The 20410-nt window shown below is 41.6% G+C and overlaps 1 protein-coding gene across 1 annotated transcript in view; it reads left to right on the top strand.

Annotated features, from left to right (window-relative positions):
* Nucleotides 1–20410, top strand: part of LOC104292161 (FRAS1-related extracellular matrix protein 1-like) — a 45980-nt gene that overhangs the window by 15843 nt on the left and 9727 nt on the right. Inside the window, exons 10-23 of the mRNA XM_009891497.1 lie at nucleotides 91–287; nucleotides 1485–1575; nucleotides 2629–2796; nucleotides 3321–3529; nucleotides 4364–4457; nucleotides 4932–5184; nucleotides 7038–7235; nucleotides 8457–8642; nucleotides 9590–9786; nucleotides 11245–11473; nucleotides 13105–13249; nucleotides 16504–16645; nucleotides 18013–18208; nucleotides 18914–19178. Coding sequence (XP_009889799.1) covers nucleotides 91–287; nucleotides 1485–1575; nucleotides 2629–2796; nucleotides 3321–3529; nucleotides 4364–4457; nucleotides 4932–5184; nucleotides 7038–7235; nucleotides 8457–8642; nucleotides 9590–9786; nucleotides 11245–11473; nucleotides 13105–13249; nucleotides 16504–16645; nucleotides 18013–18208; nucleotides 18914–19178 — 2570 coding nt within the window. The remainder of the gene's footprint in view (nucleotides 1–90; nucleotides 288–1484; nucleotides 1576–2628; nucleotides 2797–3320; nucleotides 3530–4363; nucleotides 4458–4931; nucleotides 5185–7037; nucleotides 7236–8456; nucleotides 8643–9589; nucleotides 9787–11244; nucleotides 11474–13104; nucleotides 13250–16503; nucleotides 16646–18012; nucleotides 18209–18913; nucleotides 19179–20410) is intronic.

Below are 20410 nucleotides of genomic sequence, written 5' to 3'. Positions count from 1 at the left end.
ACATAGTTCTGTGTGTGCATGTTTGTTAGCAGCTGCTTGGACACTCATTAAGAGGAATGGCGGCTGATTTTACTGTCTTCCTGATTTCAGGTGATGGTGGTGCACATTATCCCTGTGGATGACCAGCTACCCAGAGAAGCCCCAGGAGTGACCCGTCATCTGGTTGTTAAGGAGACTGAGATTGCTCATCTAACTAAGAAACATCTCCACTTCATAGATGTGGAAGAGCAAGACAGGGAACTCACATACACCATAACCACTTCCCCATTTTTCTCTTGCACACACGGGTAGGTGTGACCTGCCATACATTCCAGGTGGGAAAGGTTAATGACCCATGTAAGAGGAGCAGCCTCAGTGGTGGTAGCATGCTCGTGTCTCAGGTTCTTCATCTGTTTAAAGTAAAGCTGGGTGCAGTTGTCCCATTTATGATTAAGGGTGAGCTAGGGATGAAAGCAACAGAATTAATATACAGAGTAATAAAAAATAATGCATAGTTTGACAAGAAATAAGAAGGAGGAAAGTAAAGTACCTGAAATCTTTTCTGCCCTTTTCTTGGACTTGCATTTTACACTGGCCTGTGGGATCCTGTGCAGCCTTGTGACCGAGTCACAGCACCTCTCCTAACTGATAGAGTGGGACTGACCCTGGCCTGCCCCAAACTGAGAAGATGAGGTGCTACAGCTTTTTCTAGGCTATGTATTATTACCATAGCACTGTGAAGGACTCCTGGTCCTGGACCAGGAACTTGTGGAGCAGAATGCAGGCAGAACGGGTTTGGAGGGCAATAGAAGTATGGGATGAATGTGTGTAGTAGCAGTTTACATGTCACTGATGCTGTTTCACCATTTGGTAAATTCATGACAGCATCAGCAGCAATTTGCTAAATAGAAAAGTTTAAAATCCAGCCATTGTATGGTTTAAACTGAACATCAACACTTTCAATTCTGACCTCAAGCAACAGAGGATCAGTGTGCAGCTGGGGGAGAAAGATGTTTAGGCTGTTCCCTTATTCAGTCAAATAGCTACACGGTTATCAAGTTTTCTGGTTGCTGCTGTTGGAAAGCTGGCTTGCTGGAAACCTGTTCGTTTCAGGAGTTTATAAGATGCGTGAAAACCAGAAACAATTTATTTTTCTATGCAACATTAAATGCAGGTGTGCAAGTAATAAGAATGTGATGGACTAGACTCGCAAGTGGTGTAAATGGCGTCTGGGGTGTGCAGAGACACACTTGTAGCAAACCCAGAGCTTGCTTACAAGGTACACAATGATTTTTCATGACCGTCCTGAAAATCATTTCCTGTGGTCAATCTTCTGTGATAACGTTCAGATGAATAACAAGGATAGAAGAAAGAAAAAAGTTTTGCCCTACAATGCAGTTGGGAGTGGCAAGTTAGTCTGAAATGCAAGACTGAGCTATGTGACTGTCGTTTTTCCTGTTCTTCAGTATTGCTAACCACGATGTGATGTACGTATTTTTGTACAGCCACTCAGATGCTGGGAAGCTGTTTATGGTGGACACTATCCCCAAGCTGGTGAAGGATCCCACTGCTCTTGCACTGCGGTCATTTACTCAGGTTTGTTATGTTACCTGATACCATAACCAGTTCTAAACAATTTAAAAAGTTACAAGTGTACAGCCTCTTTTTTACAGGAAAACAAGAGGTGAAAAATAAGGAGCAGTACTATCACAAGTTCTGCTTAAGAAGCTCAAAGCTTCGTTAATTCAATTCCAGCTTTTGAAACAAATTTCCATCATGCTTCTGTTCTGCAATATGTAAACATAACTTTCCTGAAATCAGAAGGGGCTTAGGGTAGGCTGAATTTGTCTCCAGCATGATGGTAAGAGGAAGGAAAAAATACACAAAATGTGGAAATGAGGCCATGACAATTTCCTGCTGCTTCTCAGTGTCTCCACCTATCAATTTGGTACAGGTGGGAACAAGCCTTTTTCAGAATTTTGTTTCTCAGTTTTCATGTTTCTGTGGTTTGACAGAAGTCTTAACGAATATTAGTAAAGTGCCCTGTTTTAAATCTTGCTATATGGTTAAGATTTCGTAATGGTGACCATTGCGATACCATAATGAGAACTCTGAGCCTAAAATTCCTTAATCATGTGCCTAATATAGGTGTCTGGATTAAAGATTTTGGTGATTATTTTAGCCTCTTTCACCAGCCTGCCCTCACCTGGGTAGACAGGGCGTGCAGTTTATTCATACTGTCGAGGGCAAATTCAGCTGCTATGAGAGATGTTACATCAAAAGCTATGCTTTGATGAATCATTTATTTTAAAGTCACAGTTAGAAAAGGCCCTGGGAGCAGCATTCTTAAAGGGCTCCATCACGAAGGTAAGGCCATTGCCTCTATTATCACTTATAAAGCACATCTGTATTTTTTGCTACAGGTTTGAGTATTTGAACCTGTGCTCACCTGATTTGTAGCTGAAGATGCATTTAATCAAGGTATTGCCAGTATAATAATGCCAGCTAAAGAATACGTGCAAAGTTTCTGAAATTAATTTTGGTAGTTTGGATAACATATAAACAGGAGATGAGAAAGGTTCCTAATGTCCTCAATTATGGCTATTCCCATTATCTCTTCTTACCTGCACCCCTCTTCTCTTTTTGCAGCATGCTGTGAACTACATGAAAGTTGCCTACATGCCACCGCTGCAGGACATCGGGCCTGAACCTCAGCAAGTCCAGTTTATTTTTTCCGTCAGCAATCAGCATGGTGGCACTTTGTACGGGATCTGCTTCAATATTACAATTCTTCCTGTGGACAATCAAGCCCCAGAGGTAAGACGGTAGTAAGGGTGAGAGAGAAGGACTTGGAAATGGCTTTGGGTAAAAACAGAAATGCAGAGATGTCTTGATCTGACTGAAATTAAAAATAAACCTTCCTTGGGATCAGGTTTTCAGTGTCTTGCACATAGCCTGCATTGGGACTGAAGTGGCAGGTAAAGTCTGGTGTGTGTGCAAGCTGATTTTTTGTGCTAAATAAGCTGAGGTCTACCTTCAGCATCTAGGTGGCTGCAGAAAAATACTTATGTCATCCTGGTTACCAAAACTGCATCGTTCCTCTTCGTGTTGCCTATTGCCTATGAAGGCCATGAGCCTCCATGAATGGGATCAGGACTGGGCTGCACGTATTAGGGCCTACTGTTAGTACATTCCTTAGGTTATTAACACAGCAGAAAAGAGTACAGCCTTGTTTTTAAGGTGTCACATGTCCTTATACCAGAGCAAATTGAAATTGCCCTGTTTGGTGTGTGTTTGGAGGTGCAGTAGAAAAGAGAGCTCAGCACTTCTCTTCCATGCAGGTTTTTACAAGCCATTTGAGAGTGGAAGAGGGTGGCCTGAGCCATGTGACAGACGGACACATTCTCATTTCCGATGTGGACACGAAACGGGAGCATCTCCTCCTCCTCCTGCGGAGACAGCCTCAGCATGGTGTGGTGGAGCTGGATGGCATTCCCATGAATGAAGGCGACAGGCTTTCCTGTGGGGACCTGCGTACCCTGGCCATCAGGTTAGAAGAGTGGCTGTATTTTGCTCTTGTGGTGGCTGAGTCTCTCAGTGGGATGGGTGAAAGCTTTGCAGTGAAATGGTGCCAGGCATAGAGGCTACAGCTAGCCATGCTCACCACAGCACGGATCTGGTAGGGCTGCTCCAGGCCAAGGTTCCCGGCTGAGCCTTAGGACTGCAATCGTCATGGTGGAAACTGAGCTGTTGTGTAGCCAGGAGGTGGGAGCTCATGACCATGTCTGATGCACATAGGTGTCTCTATAAAGCACTGCCCCATGCAGATGAGGAGGCAAATTCAGTATTCAGCCATGCACTTCCTGCAAAGAAAGCAATAGTTGCCAGCTTTTTTCTTTTAAGGAAGCTGTGTGTTGATCAAACCTGGCTAGTTTACAAGAAAACCTGTATTGTCACTGATTAACCCGGAGATGAAAATTTTGCTGCTGTATGCGTGGCAAGAACAAGCCTTGACTTTCTACACACATGCAGAATTAGAGCTCCCTGACTCTGTTCTGATGTTAGCCAAAGAGGGCACCTACCGCCAGGAGGATGTATGTGTTTGGTAGACACCTCACAAGCAGCCAGAACATAGATGACAAAGCCTCAGTCAAAGCTTTTTCCCAGCTGATGTCTGGTTTATCTCAGGGGTTTTCTTTCTGTAGAAGATCCCACAAGCCTTCTGAAGATACTCTGATCCACAACCAGCAGTCTTAGATGGACAGGGAACAGCTTTTTATATTGGGAGGGATCCACGTTGTCTGGCATGACCAAAAAGTGCAACTTCTTTGTCTGTGTGAAGTCTGTGTAGCTTTCTTTCTTTTTTTTTTTTTTTTCCCCACAGGTATCGGCATGATGGTTCTGAGACTCTCACTGATGATGTCCTCTTTGCAGCCACAGATGGCATCCATTTTGTAGAGTTCACCCTGCAGGTCAAGGTCAGTGTGTTGCATATTTCTGAGAAAAACTGCCTGTGTAGAAGAGTGCAAAGCTTGACTTCTAAAAGTCTTTGCATTTCCTTGTAAATTGGAAGATAAAGGACTTGTTAGGCATCTATTTCTAATCTAGGTTTTGGGTTTACGTGGCAAACTGGAGAGGAGATTTGGCTTGTACTACCTGAAAGGCATGTGTGTTTCCTTTAGCTTGGGTTCTGTCTGGAATGGTTCTCTCTGTACTTAAATATGGGGAGTGAGTTTTCTTTCTCAAGCTACAATAATGTAGTTTGCTTTACTTTTGTCTTTGAATTTTAAGAGTGACCCTAATTCAGCTGGTTTCATTTTGTCCAGAGAGAGAGCTCAGTGTACTCTGACGCTGACACCATGCTTCTGGTTTGGGCTGGAAAGCAGTGTAGTAAAAGAACAGGTTTACACTGAAATGAAAAATAAAGGATCTTGAATTATTTTTCTGATTAGGTGTTGCCTGTGAATGACGAGCCACCTGTTATGCGAACGGGCCTTGTTCCTGTGCTCCAGTGCCTGGAGGGTGAAGAAGTGGTCCTCTCCTCGGAGTACATTTATGCCACAGATGCTGACAGTGATGACATGAAACTGATGTTTATGCTGGCTCAACAGCCCTACCACGGGATAGTGAGGAAAGCTGGCATTGCTGTGGATCGTTTCTCCCAAGCTGATGTCATTGCTGGTTTAGTTACATATAAGCACACTGGTAAGTGAGTTAAGGACAGAATTACACTGGAAGGTGGTCAGAGAGTTTTTGGCACAAAATTTTAACCTGAGTCCATATAATCTTTGCAGGAACAGAGCAGAAACTGCTCAGAAACCATATGTGTTGTGACTGGGGGAAAAAGTAAGCTGCCTTCAAAAGACATACAACTACCAAATGTTTTAATGTGTTCTCCAAATCCCTGTTTGAACTCAAAATTATATTAGAACGAGTAGATGAAAGCATCATAATCCTGGAGGATCTCTTTCACTGTTGCTGATAAAATATCTTTGGCCATTTTGGCAAATTATGATTAAATTAGGTACAAAATAGAGTCTTTTTATTTGTTTCATGACATTAAAAAAAAGACTTTGACCTTTTTCCATAGTCATGGTTAGATAAAATCATGTAACGCTGTAAATGACAATGCCTAGTTTTAATAGAAAACTACTAACAACCTAAGGTACCTCTTTGCTTGCCTTTACAATCTAGATGAATATGCACTTTTGGATAGCTTACAGTCTTTCTGTACCACACGATAAATGATGTTCAGATTTTCTTCAAGAGAACACAGTACCACAAAGATGTTATTTTTGGTTCTATCTTTAAAATAAAAAAAATACTTTTTTTTTTTTTTTTAAGTACTCACAGAAATCAAGGGCTGGTTAACCCCCTTCCCTACTTAATTTGGTCCTTTCATTTGCATTAAAGGGGTTCTCTTTTCTACATCTCTGATGACAGAATTAGTCTGTATTTTCAAAGGCTCTGGGTTTCTGTGTAATTAGTCTGTAATTTTGTGCGAGCATGGAGAATATATGTGATATTTTCAAGCTTGGCACTGTCTAATGTGAACAGCTGGTATTTGAGAAGAGAAGGTAGTACTTGATTATGGCCAGCCATAACAAACTTTTCTTCAGCATCCTGAAGATACCAGGAACATTATTTCTATGGCAGTGTTTTTTTGCAGAGGCAATGAAGGGCAGAAACTGACCTTCAAGGGTGCAGTGCCTGTGTTTCGCATTCCCAAATTTCTACATGCTAAATGTGCTGCCAGTGGATATTGCAAGAGAGGGTGGGAGTCACTGCCCTTCGTTTGCAGGCAGCTTATTAGCAATATCCAGTAGCAATGCAAGACGCAGGCTGCCAGAAGTGCTGAGAACTGCAATACACTCAGCCACAGATGCTTCTTGCAAGGGGAGGCCGTTCCCAGTCCTGTCCTGTATCAGCCCACATTTTAAACGTGATTACATGTAGGCATAATCTACAGTGCAGTATCAAAGCACAGCCCTTGCTATAGTCCATTTTGTAGGGATAAGAGGCATATAGGAATACATGCATTTCTTGGTATGCAAAAAAGTTTTATTCTGGAAGTGCATGGAAATTACCACTTGCCATAGAGAGAATACAAAAAGAAAGATCTTTTCCTACAGTCTTCAAGAAGGTATGCAGAAAAAGCCTGCCTTTCTGCACAAATGTACATTTTGCATATGCCTTAGTGCACAAAGAACAGAATCATGAGGACCATTAACAATTTTATTACAATTACTATATAATATTATGACATCACAATAATAATATTATAAACATTAGTAATACTAACTTGGTAATATATTTTTCTACACCCTTTTATTCTAGAATAGAAGTAAGATAGTTAAAATGAATTACGAACAACAAACCAAATCCCTAACCAAACAGCACCCCCACCAGGCAGAATTAAGAATTCTAGTCATTTTGCTGTTTTTGTCTGTCTTCATCCTCTGACTTTGAAGGACTGCAGACTGTCCTTGCACGGTACAAAATTATTCTTCATGAAGTTTTGGAAAAAAATTTCTCCTGAACTGCAACATTTTTTCCAGGTGGGGAGATTGGCCTGACTCCTTCCATTGAGATCTTAACCTTCATTGTCTCTGATGGTGAGGCTGGCCTAGATGTGAAAGACTGCTGTTATGATGGACCTCTTCCTCCTCCAGTTCCGCTTCATGATCCATTTCCAGTATATGATCTTAACATCACTATATTTCCTGTGGACAACCAGCCTCCATCAATTGCAACTGGTGAAAGCTTCCTCTCACTATAGCATTACAATGTGGGCTATGCAGTTCTGTGATGGCTAAAGGCTCAGGGGTTTTGTTTATTTGTTTTTTTAGCATCAGAAAGAGTCAGCTGAGATAAGTGTACAAAAGTTTTAGATCAGAATTTCCGTCAATATTTTTTTTTCTTTTGGTGCAACCACCAAATTCAGCTGTAGGTGCAACTATGAGTAATTCTAGTGGCTTTTCAGCTGCACGTTTAAATCATGCGGTTCAAGATAAGAGTGCTCAAATCTGCTCCCCTCCATCTATAGATGTCCATTGCAGCATGTGTAAGCTGTGTCTGAGTAAAAGTGATCGATATCTTGTCCGTAAACTGAACTTAGGTCCAGAAAATTGTCAGGTTTATATAAACATAAATATCTATCTACCTTTGGATGCAAAGTATACAACAGAAATTTAGACTCTGGCCCTTATATAATGGGAGAGAATCTTTTATTAGCTATATTTAATTCTGTTAGTGAATAAAGACAAATCTAGGCTATATATGTAACAGATTAAATTAATAGATGTGAAGGGACATTTTCACTAGTACTCTTCAGGATCAAAAATACTCAATTAAAATGGAAATAGTGCTTGCAATGTACATTTAGTCCAACAACAGTCCATTGTGTGAAATTTCCATTGACTTCCTGGGCTTTGGATGAGGTCTGTAGTATACATTTCAAAGGTATGTTTTCTGTATGCTTGTCTTTTTCAATGTCATTTGTTTGTAAGCATCACGTATATGCTATGTATCTCAGGGAATATTTAAGCATATGTATGAGTAGTTTTGTAATTTGCAGGCTCTCACCCAAGTAATGTTCTGGAAATGAAGCATTGTCCCAGCAGGGAAATTAAGCAGCGATGCATGAAAAATTGTTCATTATGAGCAATTCGTAACAGCTCTCATGTAATTAATGCTCTGACAAACAGAGGTAACAACTGATTTTGAGCAGCACATCAACCATACCTAATAACTTACCAGTAAAATAATTTAATGATCCCCTTCCTCTCTACTTACACGATGGCAAAAGTAGAGTTGATGGTGTAAGCACAGAAAAAAAAAACCTGAACCAAACTCCCTCCAGTAACACAGTATTTGTTGTCTTTCCACTCTTAGTTATCATTTCCGTTCTTGTTAACAAAAACAACAGTAAAATAAGACAACAAAGCAATAATGCTTATCATATTGTTTGTGTGCAGGTGCAAGGTTTGTGGTGGAGGAGGGCTCCTCAGCAGCCCTGACCACCAACCATTTGTTTGCCACTGATCCTGACACCACTGCAGATGACTTAGAGTTTGTCTTGGTTTCTCCTCCCCAGTTTGGTTACATTGAAAATGTATTGCCTTCTCCTGGGTTTGAGAAGAGCAACATTGGTATAAGTGTCGGTAAGTCTAAACAGCGTACGGTAATCAAGCAGATGAAATACAGAGCACTGGTGGAGGGCTATGTGGTGGGCTCTGCTGAAGTAGCTGCAGGTGTTTGCATTAATATGGGCTTATTAAGGAAGGCAGGTGCTGGCAAATGAAGAGCAGTGGGACTGTGTGGGAGGAGTTCAAAGGGAGACCACAGCTCTGCAAATGTGAAGAATTGGCAGTTGAAGTAAATAAGCCAATCCTTGGTTTATGCATTCCAGCTGCAATCTATTAGAAGTGGTGATATGAGACATTAATGTGCTCTCTCTGTCTCCCCCTTCACTCTCCCAGGCAAGGCTCCCACACGTCCCTTCACGTATACTTCTGACAATTAAATGCTGTAGCTGAGAATTTGAAAAGCCTGGGTCCCATCTTAGTGTCCGAGGCAAAATTACAAAAGCAATAGAGACAGTGGTTGACCTGGGTCTCCTCCCTTGTCCACCTTCAAATGTTTTAAGGCAGTTTTATCCTCAGCAGAACAGATTGTGGCATGCTCTGTAACGCTACCAGCTTTTACCTGTGCCTCCAGCTGGACACCCAAAATTGCTGAGCCTTCTGGTCACCGTTTTCCTGGTCTGTCAGTCAAACATCCATCAACGTAATTGCTTAGATCTCAGAACTTTTCCCACCTGTTATTTGGGTCTTTTTATTTGGGCTTAGTTCTGCAGACTGAGCAGAGAAATATGAGGTTGCACCGTCGCACAAGATGCAGAAGGATGCATTTTTATTTAATGGGAGGGGCATGTGTCCAGTGGTAAAATGTGCAGTGTAACTCTTTCAGCCAAAAAATGACTGAAAACTTACAAAGTCCAAGTTATTTGTTCACTGAGGAAAGATGGAGTTTCAGATTTTTTTATGACATGCAAGAGCAAAAGGCAGGAAAAGATTGTGCTAACCCATCATCTCTTTAAAATCTCTAGCTTCGTTTAAGCTGAAGCACCTGAAAGCCCTGAACATAAACTATGTACAAGCCAGGCACATGCGAATGGAGCCAACAGCAGACCACTTTGTACTTTATGTCACCGATGGGCTGCATCGCTCAGCAGAGACTCCATTTTTCGTGCTGATCAAGCCAATCAATGATGAAGTCCCAGAATTCATAGCAAGGAATATTACCGTAAGGAAAGAGTCAAAATGCCTGTCAAATAATTATTTTATACCAGAAAATGCTTTTTAATATAAGAACATTGTTCTGACACCTGTTCCTCTGCATCTTTCCCTTACTTTGTGTAGTTCAGCCTAGTTCATGAAACAGTCCAGTTAAATCCCATGTAAACCTTTAAGTCAGTGCTTCAGTGGGACTGGAGCAGTACACAACTCTGTTTGGTAACCATGACCATGAGCCAGCAATGTGCTCTGGTGGCCAAGAAGGCCAATGGCATCCTGGGGTGCATCAAGAAGCATGTGGCCAGCAGGTCAAGGGAGGTCATCCTTCCCCTCACCTTCCCCTGGTGAGGCTGCATCTGGAGTATTGTGTCCAGTTCTGGGGTCCCCAGTTCAAGAAGGACAGGGAACTGCTGAAGAGGGTCCAGCAAAGGGCTACAAAGATGATTAGGGGACTGGAGCATCTTTCCTATGAGGAAAGGCTGAGGGACTTGGGTTTTTTTAGTCTGGAGAAGACTGAGAGTGGATCTTATCAATACTTACAAATACTTAAAGGAAGGGTGCCAGGTAGATGGGAACAGTCTTTTTTTCAGTGGTGCCCAGTGATAGCACAAGAAGTAACGGGCACACACTTGAACATAGGAAGTTCCATCTAAATGTGAGGAGAAACTTCTTTACTTTGAGGGTGGCAGAGCACTGGCACAGGCTGCCCAGAGAGGTTGTGGAGGATCCCACGCTGGAGACATTCAAAACCCGTCTGGACGCTGTCCTGTGCAACCTGCTGTAGGTGACCCTGCTCTGACAGGGAGGCTGGATTAGATGATCTCCAGAGGTCCCTTCCAACACCTATCATTCTATGATTCTGTGATTCTGTAACTTGCAGTTAAGTAAAAAAAAGGGTCAAATTTTTAAACAAATTAGTTATCTATAAAGCAGAAAGATCTTTATGCTTCTTCTGGTTTTTCAAGAGCCTTTCATAACCTTTTGTAGAGATTTCTTGTGTTCCTGGCATAACCTCTCCCTTCTCTGAAGACTGCTTTTAATATAAATAATAATTCTGTGATCACCATGCTAGAGCAGTGTAAGCTTATCTTCCTGTAAAGTAAAAAGTGCGTGTATGTGTGTGTGTGTGTATATATATATCCATATTTTTATACATATTTATGTATTTAAAGGCTTTTTCCTCTGTGCATTCCCTAGCACTTAATATGAAGTTTACTCACCTAAAAGCTTTACTATTATATGAACTCCTTATCTCACCTTCTCTTTTGATCACTGTAACCATTTACTACTCTATGATGTCCCTTAAACAGGTTGAAATCAGTTGATGGTTCAAAAGCCTTTGGGGAAGGGGTGGAGGAACCAAAGAGATACACTCATACACAAAAAGACCCTGCTTAGGAAAACATGCTAAAATTCTTTAATCTCTTTGTATGTAAAAGAATTGAACATTTTTTTCTTTCATGTTCAGGTTCAAGAGGGGGCAATGAAAGAGCTGGATCTCTCTGTTATCAACGCAGTTGATCTGGATGTGCCTCAAGACCATTTGGTATTTGGGGTTGTGCAGAGACCCTGGCATGGATTCCTTATTAATGGAGTTCATGGCAATGATATTCTACACTATAAACAGTTAATTAACCACGACCACCACAGCCACGGGTTGCTTGTTCATGACTTTTCCATGGAGCTACTGAAGAACGGTAGGAGCAGCATTCTTCTGACATTGGTCTTTCATTCTTTTAATGAGGCAAGGGGGCACAGTGAGAAACCTTCACCACTTATTTATTCATTTACCTTATGTGTATTTCCAAGACAATGTTTAGGAATAGAAGTTTATTTATTTAATGCTCATGTTATACACTGATTTTAGGAACTGTCAATAAAATCACTCTGAGAGGCCTACAAGTCAGAAAGGGTAGTAATATGCCTAGGGACGCCACCTGCCCTGAAAAAATAAAACAAATATAGTAACATATCAGCAAACAGATTTCAAATGTTTGACAGCATCTGGAACAGAGACAGACTGATTTAAAGACACATTAATTGATAATGGGAATAAATATTGCTCTAAATGATCACAGAATAGAGTGATCGTAGAACTATAGAATGGTTTGGGTTGGAAGGGACCTTTAAGGATCATCGAGTTCTAACCCCTCTGTCATGAGCCGGGACGCCTCCCACTAGACCAGGTTGTGCAAAGCCCCATCCAGCCTGGCCTTGAACACTTCCAGGGATGGGGCATTCACAGCGTCTCTGGGCAACCTGTTCCAGTGCCTCACCACCCTTATTGTTAAGGATTTTTTCCTTATGTCCAATATGAACCTGCTCTCTTTGGTTTTAAAACCCTTGCACCTTTTCCTGTCACTACAGGCATTGGTAGAAAGTCTCTCTCTATCTGTGAGCCTCCTTTATATATTGGAAGGCTGCAATATATGTGTTCATCATACCTTCATATACTTAATAATACAGGTGTGAACTGGAGGTCTACAGCTTAGCATAAGTTAACCTGCTTTTCAAAGGTTTCAAAGCAGCAAAGCTCTTTCAAGTACATGTAATCAAAAAGTATATTTAACACTGCCAAGGATATGGTGGATTCTTCTAGACTGTGCCCATTTAGTGAAATATGGAATCAATATAAAGAAGGACATGAATTCAATCCTGTCACTCGGGTTGCAGTTCAGCCCTCAAAACCCAAGGAAATATTTTTCTCCTCTCTGTCTGTCTAACACGAACCTTCGAAATCTGTGTCCCCCCTCAAATTCCTCAGCCTTCCCAAGTCCTGTTTTTGATTCTCTTCCAATTGCTTGGCTTTTCTCTTTTCTTGTCCATAATGGTGACCAAGCCGCCTCCAGCCTAGATCATCTATTGTCCATGGTCATAGCCACAAGACCAGCTGTCCTCCCCAAGGCTTATTTAAAGGTCCCTGAGGATTATTTAAGGCACAGAAAAGTGTTGCCTGATACTCTCGCCCATTATATGGTCCCTGTTAAAATGAATTGGAATGAGGACAGTAGAAGAAATGTGCATTTTTCAGACTGACAGAGACCCTTTTGTGAAGAGAGTCACTCCTTAATCAGGTCAGGCTGGAGTCAATAGCATGTTGTTAGGTTAATGAACAGCAGCGTCTTACCAAGCTCATCTTCTGATAGCTGAAACAAGCTTCCTGTGACCAGGGCATATGGGGAGGGGAGATGGAAGAAGGGTGGTGGAAGCAGAGTGAAATGATTTGAGAGATTTTGCAGGAGTCAGATTTATATGTTCTTTCCATGTCTCTCTCTCTCTCTCTCCCTCTCTCTTTCTCTTATTTTTTTTCCTCCCACACCTTCTGTAGGAATGAAGCTGATGTACATGCACGACAATTCGGAAAACCTCACTGACAGCTTCACAATCCAGCTATCAGATGGGAAACATAAAGTCCTCAGAACCATTTCAGTAAAGGTCATTCCAGTGAATGATGAGAAACCAGTGCTGAGCAAGTAAGCCGCATGTTCCTGTCTCTGACAGAGCGATGAGTTCAGACAAAATGATCCAGAAGTGATCAAAACAGCACATTGTTGACTGCTGGGGAGAGGATGACATAACTAGTTACAGACTAACATCAATACAGATGTTTCCACGTGGGTCTCTATCAGCCTGTTTAACAAAACCGTTTCTAGTGAAAGTAGGGCATGCTTTAGTCTTCCTTGACATGAAAAGAATAGAGAAAAAGAAGGTGGTGGTGGGGGGAACATGCTTGTTTTGTCTTTCACAACTTCAAGATGTTTGCCAGAGAACACCGATCTTTGCACACCTCTGCTGGCCACTGTCCACCATGGTATTGACCACAGTCACTTTGCTTTCCCCTTCCCTGGGGCAACTACCTGCCTTTTGGCAACTCTCTGAAAGCAACTCTGAATTTTGACATGAGAGAATCCACAAGGTTGATGCCTCCTTGCCTCACAGGGGAAAGCCTTTCAGCTTAATGATTCTCTTCTTTTCTATTAAAAAACTCTATTGCTCAGTCATAATTCAACTTCTGAAAATTGTACACGCAGACTTCCCTTACAGTCCAAAACTTGGAGTCATAAATGAATTAGACATGGTCAGAAATGGCCTGGCAAACCATTTCCAGATAGGCAGCTGGCTGTGAGAGAGCCAGACCTCCTGGACATTTTAACAAGGAGCTCGTCCCTTGGGATCCCCATTTTTTAGCGGACGACCTGCCACAGAGCATCTGGGCTTCTGCCGTCCTGGCTGCTTTCCATCTCCAGGCATGCAGATGGGTAGCTGGGGGGCCGGAGGCTTTGGGGGTGTCACTCTGAACCTCTAAAGTTTGCATTTCAGAAATGACTCACAGCCCGTTAAGCAGGCTGTCACTAAAGTGGGAATTTCTGATCCCTCAGGATATTTGGCCTATCTTCAGATCAGACCTACATTTCCCATTGCAGAGATTTTGGAACGTTTTGTTTATCATGTAGAGCTTCCTGCATTAACAAATGTTAGCTTTATAGTTGAAAGATAATCAAGGACCACATAATGCTAACAAGAGAGAAAGTCCATTTCTAGTTAGAATAAAGGGTATAGTTTATGTATTCATACCACGTACTGATAATCACTGATAATTGCCTATTTGTTCCTTACAAGGTAAAGATTGCTATGTCATTTCCCACCCTTTCTCTCCGAAGGAAGGGGATGGAGTGCAAGACATCAGTTGTTTTTAGCTTTGCCCATCTGGATCCAGAAACTGTTGCTGCCTTGTCTGGTGATGTTATGTCTCACCATTAGCCATCTACTTGGAAAACAGCTATTTCATTATAAGAAGTTACTGCTTCTTGCCTGTTACTCTTCCGCTGAGATGCAGTATGCTGCCAGTGGTTAACCAGTAGTGCTTTAAGGAAACATGTTCAGTTTGGCATTGAAGCGGTTTAGCTGCCACATTCAGTCACCATATCTTTGCTGTGGCGCAGGAGCTCCCTTGTGCCACTGCAGTGTTTCACAGGTGAAAGTCTGACAACACCTGCAAGCTTTTTCTCACCTTTTAATCTGGGGGCAGCTTTCCACCCCAGCGAGTTTCAGTTCTCATCTCCATTAGCTATGGTCAACAGACTGAAGAATCTGGGATGGGATGTTTTTGGCTGGCAAACAGTGGTGCTTATTCACAGTCATTGCCAAAAACCCAATCTGTCACCTCTTGGATTCCATCCTGTAGCAGGGAGTGCCTTTGGGGAATATAAGGACCTCATGCATTCCCCTTGAAAGCTTCTTTTTAAGATGAGATGTGTGGGTGCTAAAAGGACTTAACCAAGTAACTGCTACACAAAAAAATGAGTTGGGATTAGATGGCATTCAGCGTGTAGCTAAACGTGTTTATCATAATTTATTTTTTTTGTTTGAATCTTCTCTTCCACAGTCTTTGGGTCAGACACCTGGTCTTTCTGTTTGCATAGTCCCAGCATGATTATTGCTGGAATGAGCAAATCGTTAAGGTTGCTTGATCTGTCATTAATATGACTTGATGTGCTTTGTCATGTGATTCCATTTTCTTTGCTTCTCATTTTGCCAAACATGAAATTTCTATGCTTCATGCCCATATCAGTTTGAATATGAAACTTTAGGAAAAAAATCTCCACTCTTTCTGAGAACAATAAATGTATTCTCTGAAATCCCTAAGTAACTGTGACAACTATTTTTTTGGAAATCTCAGTTTTCACTCTGCTTTGGAGCAGGCACTTGCAGCTTGGCAAAGAAAAGGGCTGTTACATGAAGAATATGTCTTTAGCAGTTCTTGTAAAAATCTACCTGTATTTGGCCTTTGAAACAACATGCTCAGTTGCCACCAGCCAGAATTTAGCTGCCCAAATGCCTAAGGAGTCTGTCCTTTCCCAACCTGCTCTGTGGCAGATTAGCTCGAGCAGGTCCCATCCCCAGGATGATTGAATATGCTGAATTCCCTCCAACCTCCTTGAAACTTTTGTATAGTCTAATAATACTATTTGGGTGCCACATGCTGAAAATGTAAGACAGCTAACAGCAAAATGATGAAGTAGGGTGTGCGGAGGCAAACTGGAGGATGGTTACTAGCTGAGAACAGAAATGGAGGAGACGCAGTCTGAGAATCATCCTGGAGCAAGACTCTGCATGAATTTCAAACTATGAGATTTTATTCGACAGAGCTGCCTCAATTTTTACTTGTGGCTAGTGATGGCCATTTCTGCTGAGGAAAAGGTGACCTTAACCTACTCATCTGAATCAAGAACCCAGGAATATTCTGCAATGCAGAGCATAGAGAAGAAGCCAGTTAGGTCTTTGTAGTGTCTCTTAAAGATAAGGTTATGAGTGACAGACTAGTCGTTTGAAAGGCAGTCTTTTCTCAATGAACCAGTTCATTAGAGCCAGTATTACTACGGCTTATAGTAGCAGTAACATATAACACAGTCTATTGGTTTACATTGTCCTCTTACAAATTGAATGAAGGTAAGCGGAATAGGGCCCAGGGAAGAAGACAAATGTAGTAAATCCCAGGATGTTATAGGTTTCTGCCTTGTTGTTCTTCACCATTGTAGGGAGAAACTGGTCTACCCTGTTTGCTTCTTTTTCTATTTTGAACTGAAATAGCCACCATCCTTCCATTCTTTCTGCAGTTGTCATTTCTGTCAGCATCTGGATAATCCATATTCCTGGCAGAGAAATTACATGTTGGAAAGGTTACTTTTATTTTATTGCATCAATACATGAATTTTAATTTTTACAGGAAAGATGATATAGAGGTGAACATGGGAGAAACTCGAATCATTTCCAGTGCTGTTCTGTCAGCAGAAGATAAAGATACCCCCAGGGAGAGAATTTACTACTTATTTGAAAGAATCCCAGAAAATGGTCAGCTTCAGCTCAAGGTTAGTCTTTGTACTTCCAACAAAAAACAGGCATGCAAAGAAGTCTCTCTTTTTAGCTTAGAATGAAGTTCATCTTCCTTTTCTCCCAAATGTCTCTCATGTTTTGAAGTAGACGGCTGTGGCCAGTTTAATTGTCAAAAGAGTGTTTGAGCCAAAAAACAATGGTGTCCCAGAGGCTTTGACACTAAAGGCTAGATACTCAACAGGAGGAGAAGGAGGGTGAAAAGCATGGCAGATCATCTGAAGTGACAATGGAGAGAGATGCTGGGAGAATCAGCCCATGGAGGGGGAAAATCAAGCATCAAAGCTAGGGGGTGTGGGGGGGAAGTCCACGATTAAAAAAACGTGACAAGTAAGCCATTACGACAGCTACTTCAAGGTTCAGAAAGAATGGAGGGAGGTGTGTGTGAAAGAGTGAGCAATAAATCATGAGTTGGAAGAAAAGTATGGGGGGAAGGAAGGCAAAAAAGAAGATGGAAAAGGATATAGCAAGAGGAAAGGCAGAAGATTAGAAATGGAAGGAAAGGTGACTGTCTGTTGACCAAAGATAAGCCACAGGAACAAAGACAGAAAAGATCCCTCTTTTTAACTGAAGGCATATATAATAGAAAAAAAAAAAGAGTTTCTAAGACCTGTGAGCCTGGAAAGTATTTTGATGCTGCATCCCTGCAAAAATCTGTGGATCATATGAGACTTGTGAGTTAAAGGGGTCCCACACACTGGAGCGAGAGACATCTACTGGCTGGAGTCTGACAGTTTGAACATATAGGGTACCCACATGTGCTCAAGCTCTCTGTCTTTGATGGCCTTTGCTCCAAAGCCAGTGACACTGTTACTGCAGGCTAAATGTCAAATACACAGATCAGTCCAATATGGAGTACTGTGCTACCTTCTGAAAAGCAGGAAATTTTATTGGGCAATTTACATTTTTGTCTAGGGCTCTAAACTTCTGTGCTTCCCTGAACTTCACCATAGGTTCATTTCTGATATCCTTTTAGGTCTGGTTTCGGATAGAATCAAGAGCAGCTTTGTGAAATTAAGAAATAGAAAACATACGCTGGGGTCAGGTACCATTTAATTTTCATCTTACTGGTGTCTCATTGAGAAGTGGGCAGAAATGTACTTCCTGGAGTAAAAGTGGCTAAACTCCATTTAATCCATTTTATTAACGACCACCTTATAGTTGCTTGGGAACAACTCCAGCTATTTACTGCCCTTCAAAACATACTAGGAGGAAAGAGTCTATAGCTTAGAAAGGAAGCCAGGCAGCTGCAAGTAACAGTTTGCGTAACTGCAAACAAACACGATTAACTGGGGAGGATGCATGGGAGACTATCTGTTTAGTGCAGGACGTTTATTCTTTCTAGGTAGGCCAAGGCTGGATGACCCTCCAAACTGGAATGAAGTGCACTCAGGAAGAACTGGATATGAACCTTCTGAGATACGTCCATACAGGAGCTATAGGATCCAAGAACCAAGACAGCTTCACATTTTATCTGTGGGATGGGTACAACAGATCCCCAGCTGTGGACTTCTACATAAATATCAAGGACATGGAAAAGGGTAAAGATCTGCCAAACTTGACTTTTTACACCGCCTGTATCTGAAACAAAGGTGATCTGAGCACATATCCTGATCCATCCCTGAGCGCTATGTAGGCCCTTGGCAAGTCTCCCTGTAGACCCCAAAAGTCTGTCTGCTTGGATTTCACTGCTGGCCAGAGCCTGCTGGTGAAGTGGTCCTGGGATTTGAAAAGGCTCTGCCTAAGGCAATATGTTGCACATTGCACTTTACCTCCCAGGACTCCCAGGTACTTTTCGAATACAGTTGCATATATCCTTCTGAAACTAGCTTTCTGTCTGAGTTAATTAAGGTATAGAAAAATGGCAAGAATGTAATAAAGTAGGCAAAGCACTGGTCAAGAACATGTCTGTCTCCCAGGTTTATGCCCTAGTCTTACAGTCTCTCTTTCTTTATTGTATCCTGATTAGAAACGTACATTAGACCAAGTTAACCTGACACTGCTAAGATTGGAACAAGGTCCAGAGAGGCTGCGCTGTCTCCATCCTTGGCAGTTTTCAAGTCATGATGGGATAAAGCCCTGAGCAACGTGGTTATGCCTGATCTCATGGCTGAAACTGCTTTGAACAGAAGGTTGGACTAGAGACCGATTTTTTTGCTGGTGATGGCTTGCATGTGGCGAAAGAATGCATAAGAGATCAACTTCCAATTCAATACTATTATAGTGGTGTTTTGTCTACCCTGCAGGAGACATTGCTGTTTTCAGAAAACCTCTTACCGTGACAAAAGGGGATCGGGGCTACATTACAACCAATGTCCTCCTTGCATTGGATGGTACTGACAAGCCAGAGGAGCTCCTCTACGTGATAACCTCCCCACCCCAGTACGGGCAAATAGAGTATGTCAGCTATCCTGGCATCCCCATTACGAGCTTTAGTCAAATGGATGTAGCAAGACAGATAGTCTGCTATGTTCACAACACTAAGGCAGTTGTTCCTGAAGATACATTCAGGTAAGGCATAACACCTCACCCCTGAAACTTTTCCCCTTGGATTTCTTGGGTATTAAAAAAAACCCTGTAACACAACACAAAGCAAAAAGCTCAAAACACATTATTAAAAAGAGGTGGAAGCTCTGTGGGAGTTCTCAATATTTATATAGCAGAGATATTTCTACTATAATACACATAGCTGTGACTGCTTTGGTAATAAATGCATTTTCTAATTGATGCTGAACATGTAGCCAGAGCCACATTCACTCGATGATACTAGCTTCAATATTGTTATAGCACCCAAACATACACAGCTGTTAAGATGTAACAGAGGAGAAAGACTAAGAACATACTTTGTGGATTTTTCCTTTGGTTTCTTGAACATACGGAAAACCAGTCCACTTACCTATTCTGATATCGCGATAGCTCAGAAATTTGTCCAGACAATTGGGTTTTTGGGGTAAACCTGGTTACCTATAGGCTCAGTTCAGCAGCCTAGTGATATTTAAGTTTACTTTCACCTGGTTCTGAGCCTTCACCTTAGACCAGCTTAGACTAGGTGCACTCCTAAAGTGAATATTTCCTTGTTTTGTTTGTAAATGAAACTCCCTTGGTTATGGAGTGGAATGATGTAATGAGTTATCATCAGGTAAATACAGAGTAGATGTATTGTTGCTCAAAGTCTTGGGGACAGTTTTGTAAAAGAGAGCAAATCCAGGGGAAAAAAAAGCTCAGGAATAATGAAAATGTTTTTAAAGGAAGAATGCTAACTTCTTGCTAGGATTGGCATTTTCCTCTGAAAACAGCTTTTGACAGAAAATAGACTTTCTGTAAAATTAAAATTTCCACACAAAAAATAAAACCTTATTGTGTTTTCATTTGTGACTAAGAAAAATGAAGGATTTAGTTCCTAAGAGTTACACTTCAGAAAAGACCCCCTTTTACACTCTCTTATGAATAGATTTTTGATCTCAACAGCATTTTCCATTATGCATGATGAAGATTCAAGGACATACTGACTCAGCCAGTTCAAGAACTTTTTTGCAGGGAAGTCAAGCAAGTGGGGCATGAAGACATCAAATGAACTGCCCTATGACACTGGTACAGCCCAGGTGACATTATCTAGAGACAAACTTAAAGTAATTTTGGCATTTTCCACAGTTGAAATATTTTAAACTATCCCTTCCACTAAATTCAATGTGGTGGAAATTATAGTTAGGAGATTTGTCTGGCCCATTTGAAGTCATAACAGA

The sequence above is a fragment of the Charadrius vociferus genome, unplaced genomic scaffold (genome assembly GCF_000708025.1).
Source record: "Charadrius vociferus isolate BGI_N301 unplaced genomic scaffold, ASM70802v2 scaffold198, whole genome shotgun sequence".
Taxonomy (NCBI): Eukaryota; Metazoa; Chordata; class Aves; order Charadriiformes; family Charadriidae; genus Charadrius; species Charadrius vociferus.
Note: the sequence above shows the minus strand (reverse complement) of the source record. Positions and strands in the feature narration are given on the sequence as shown.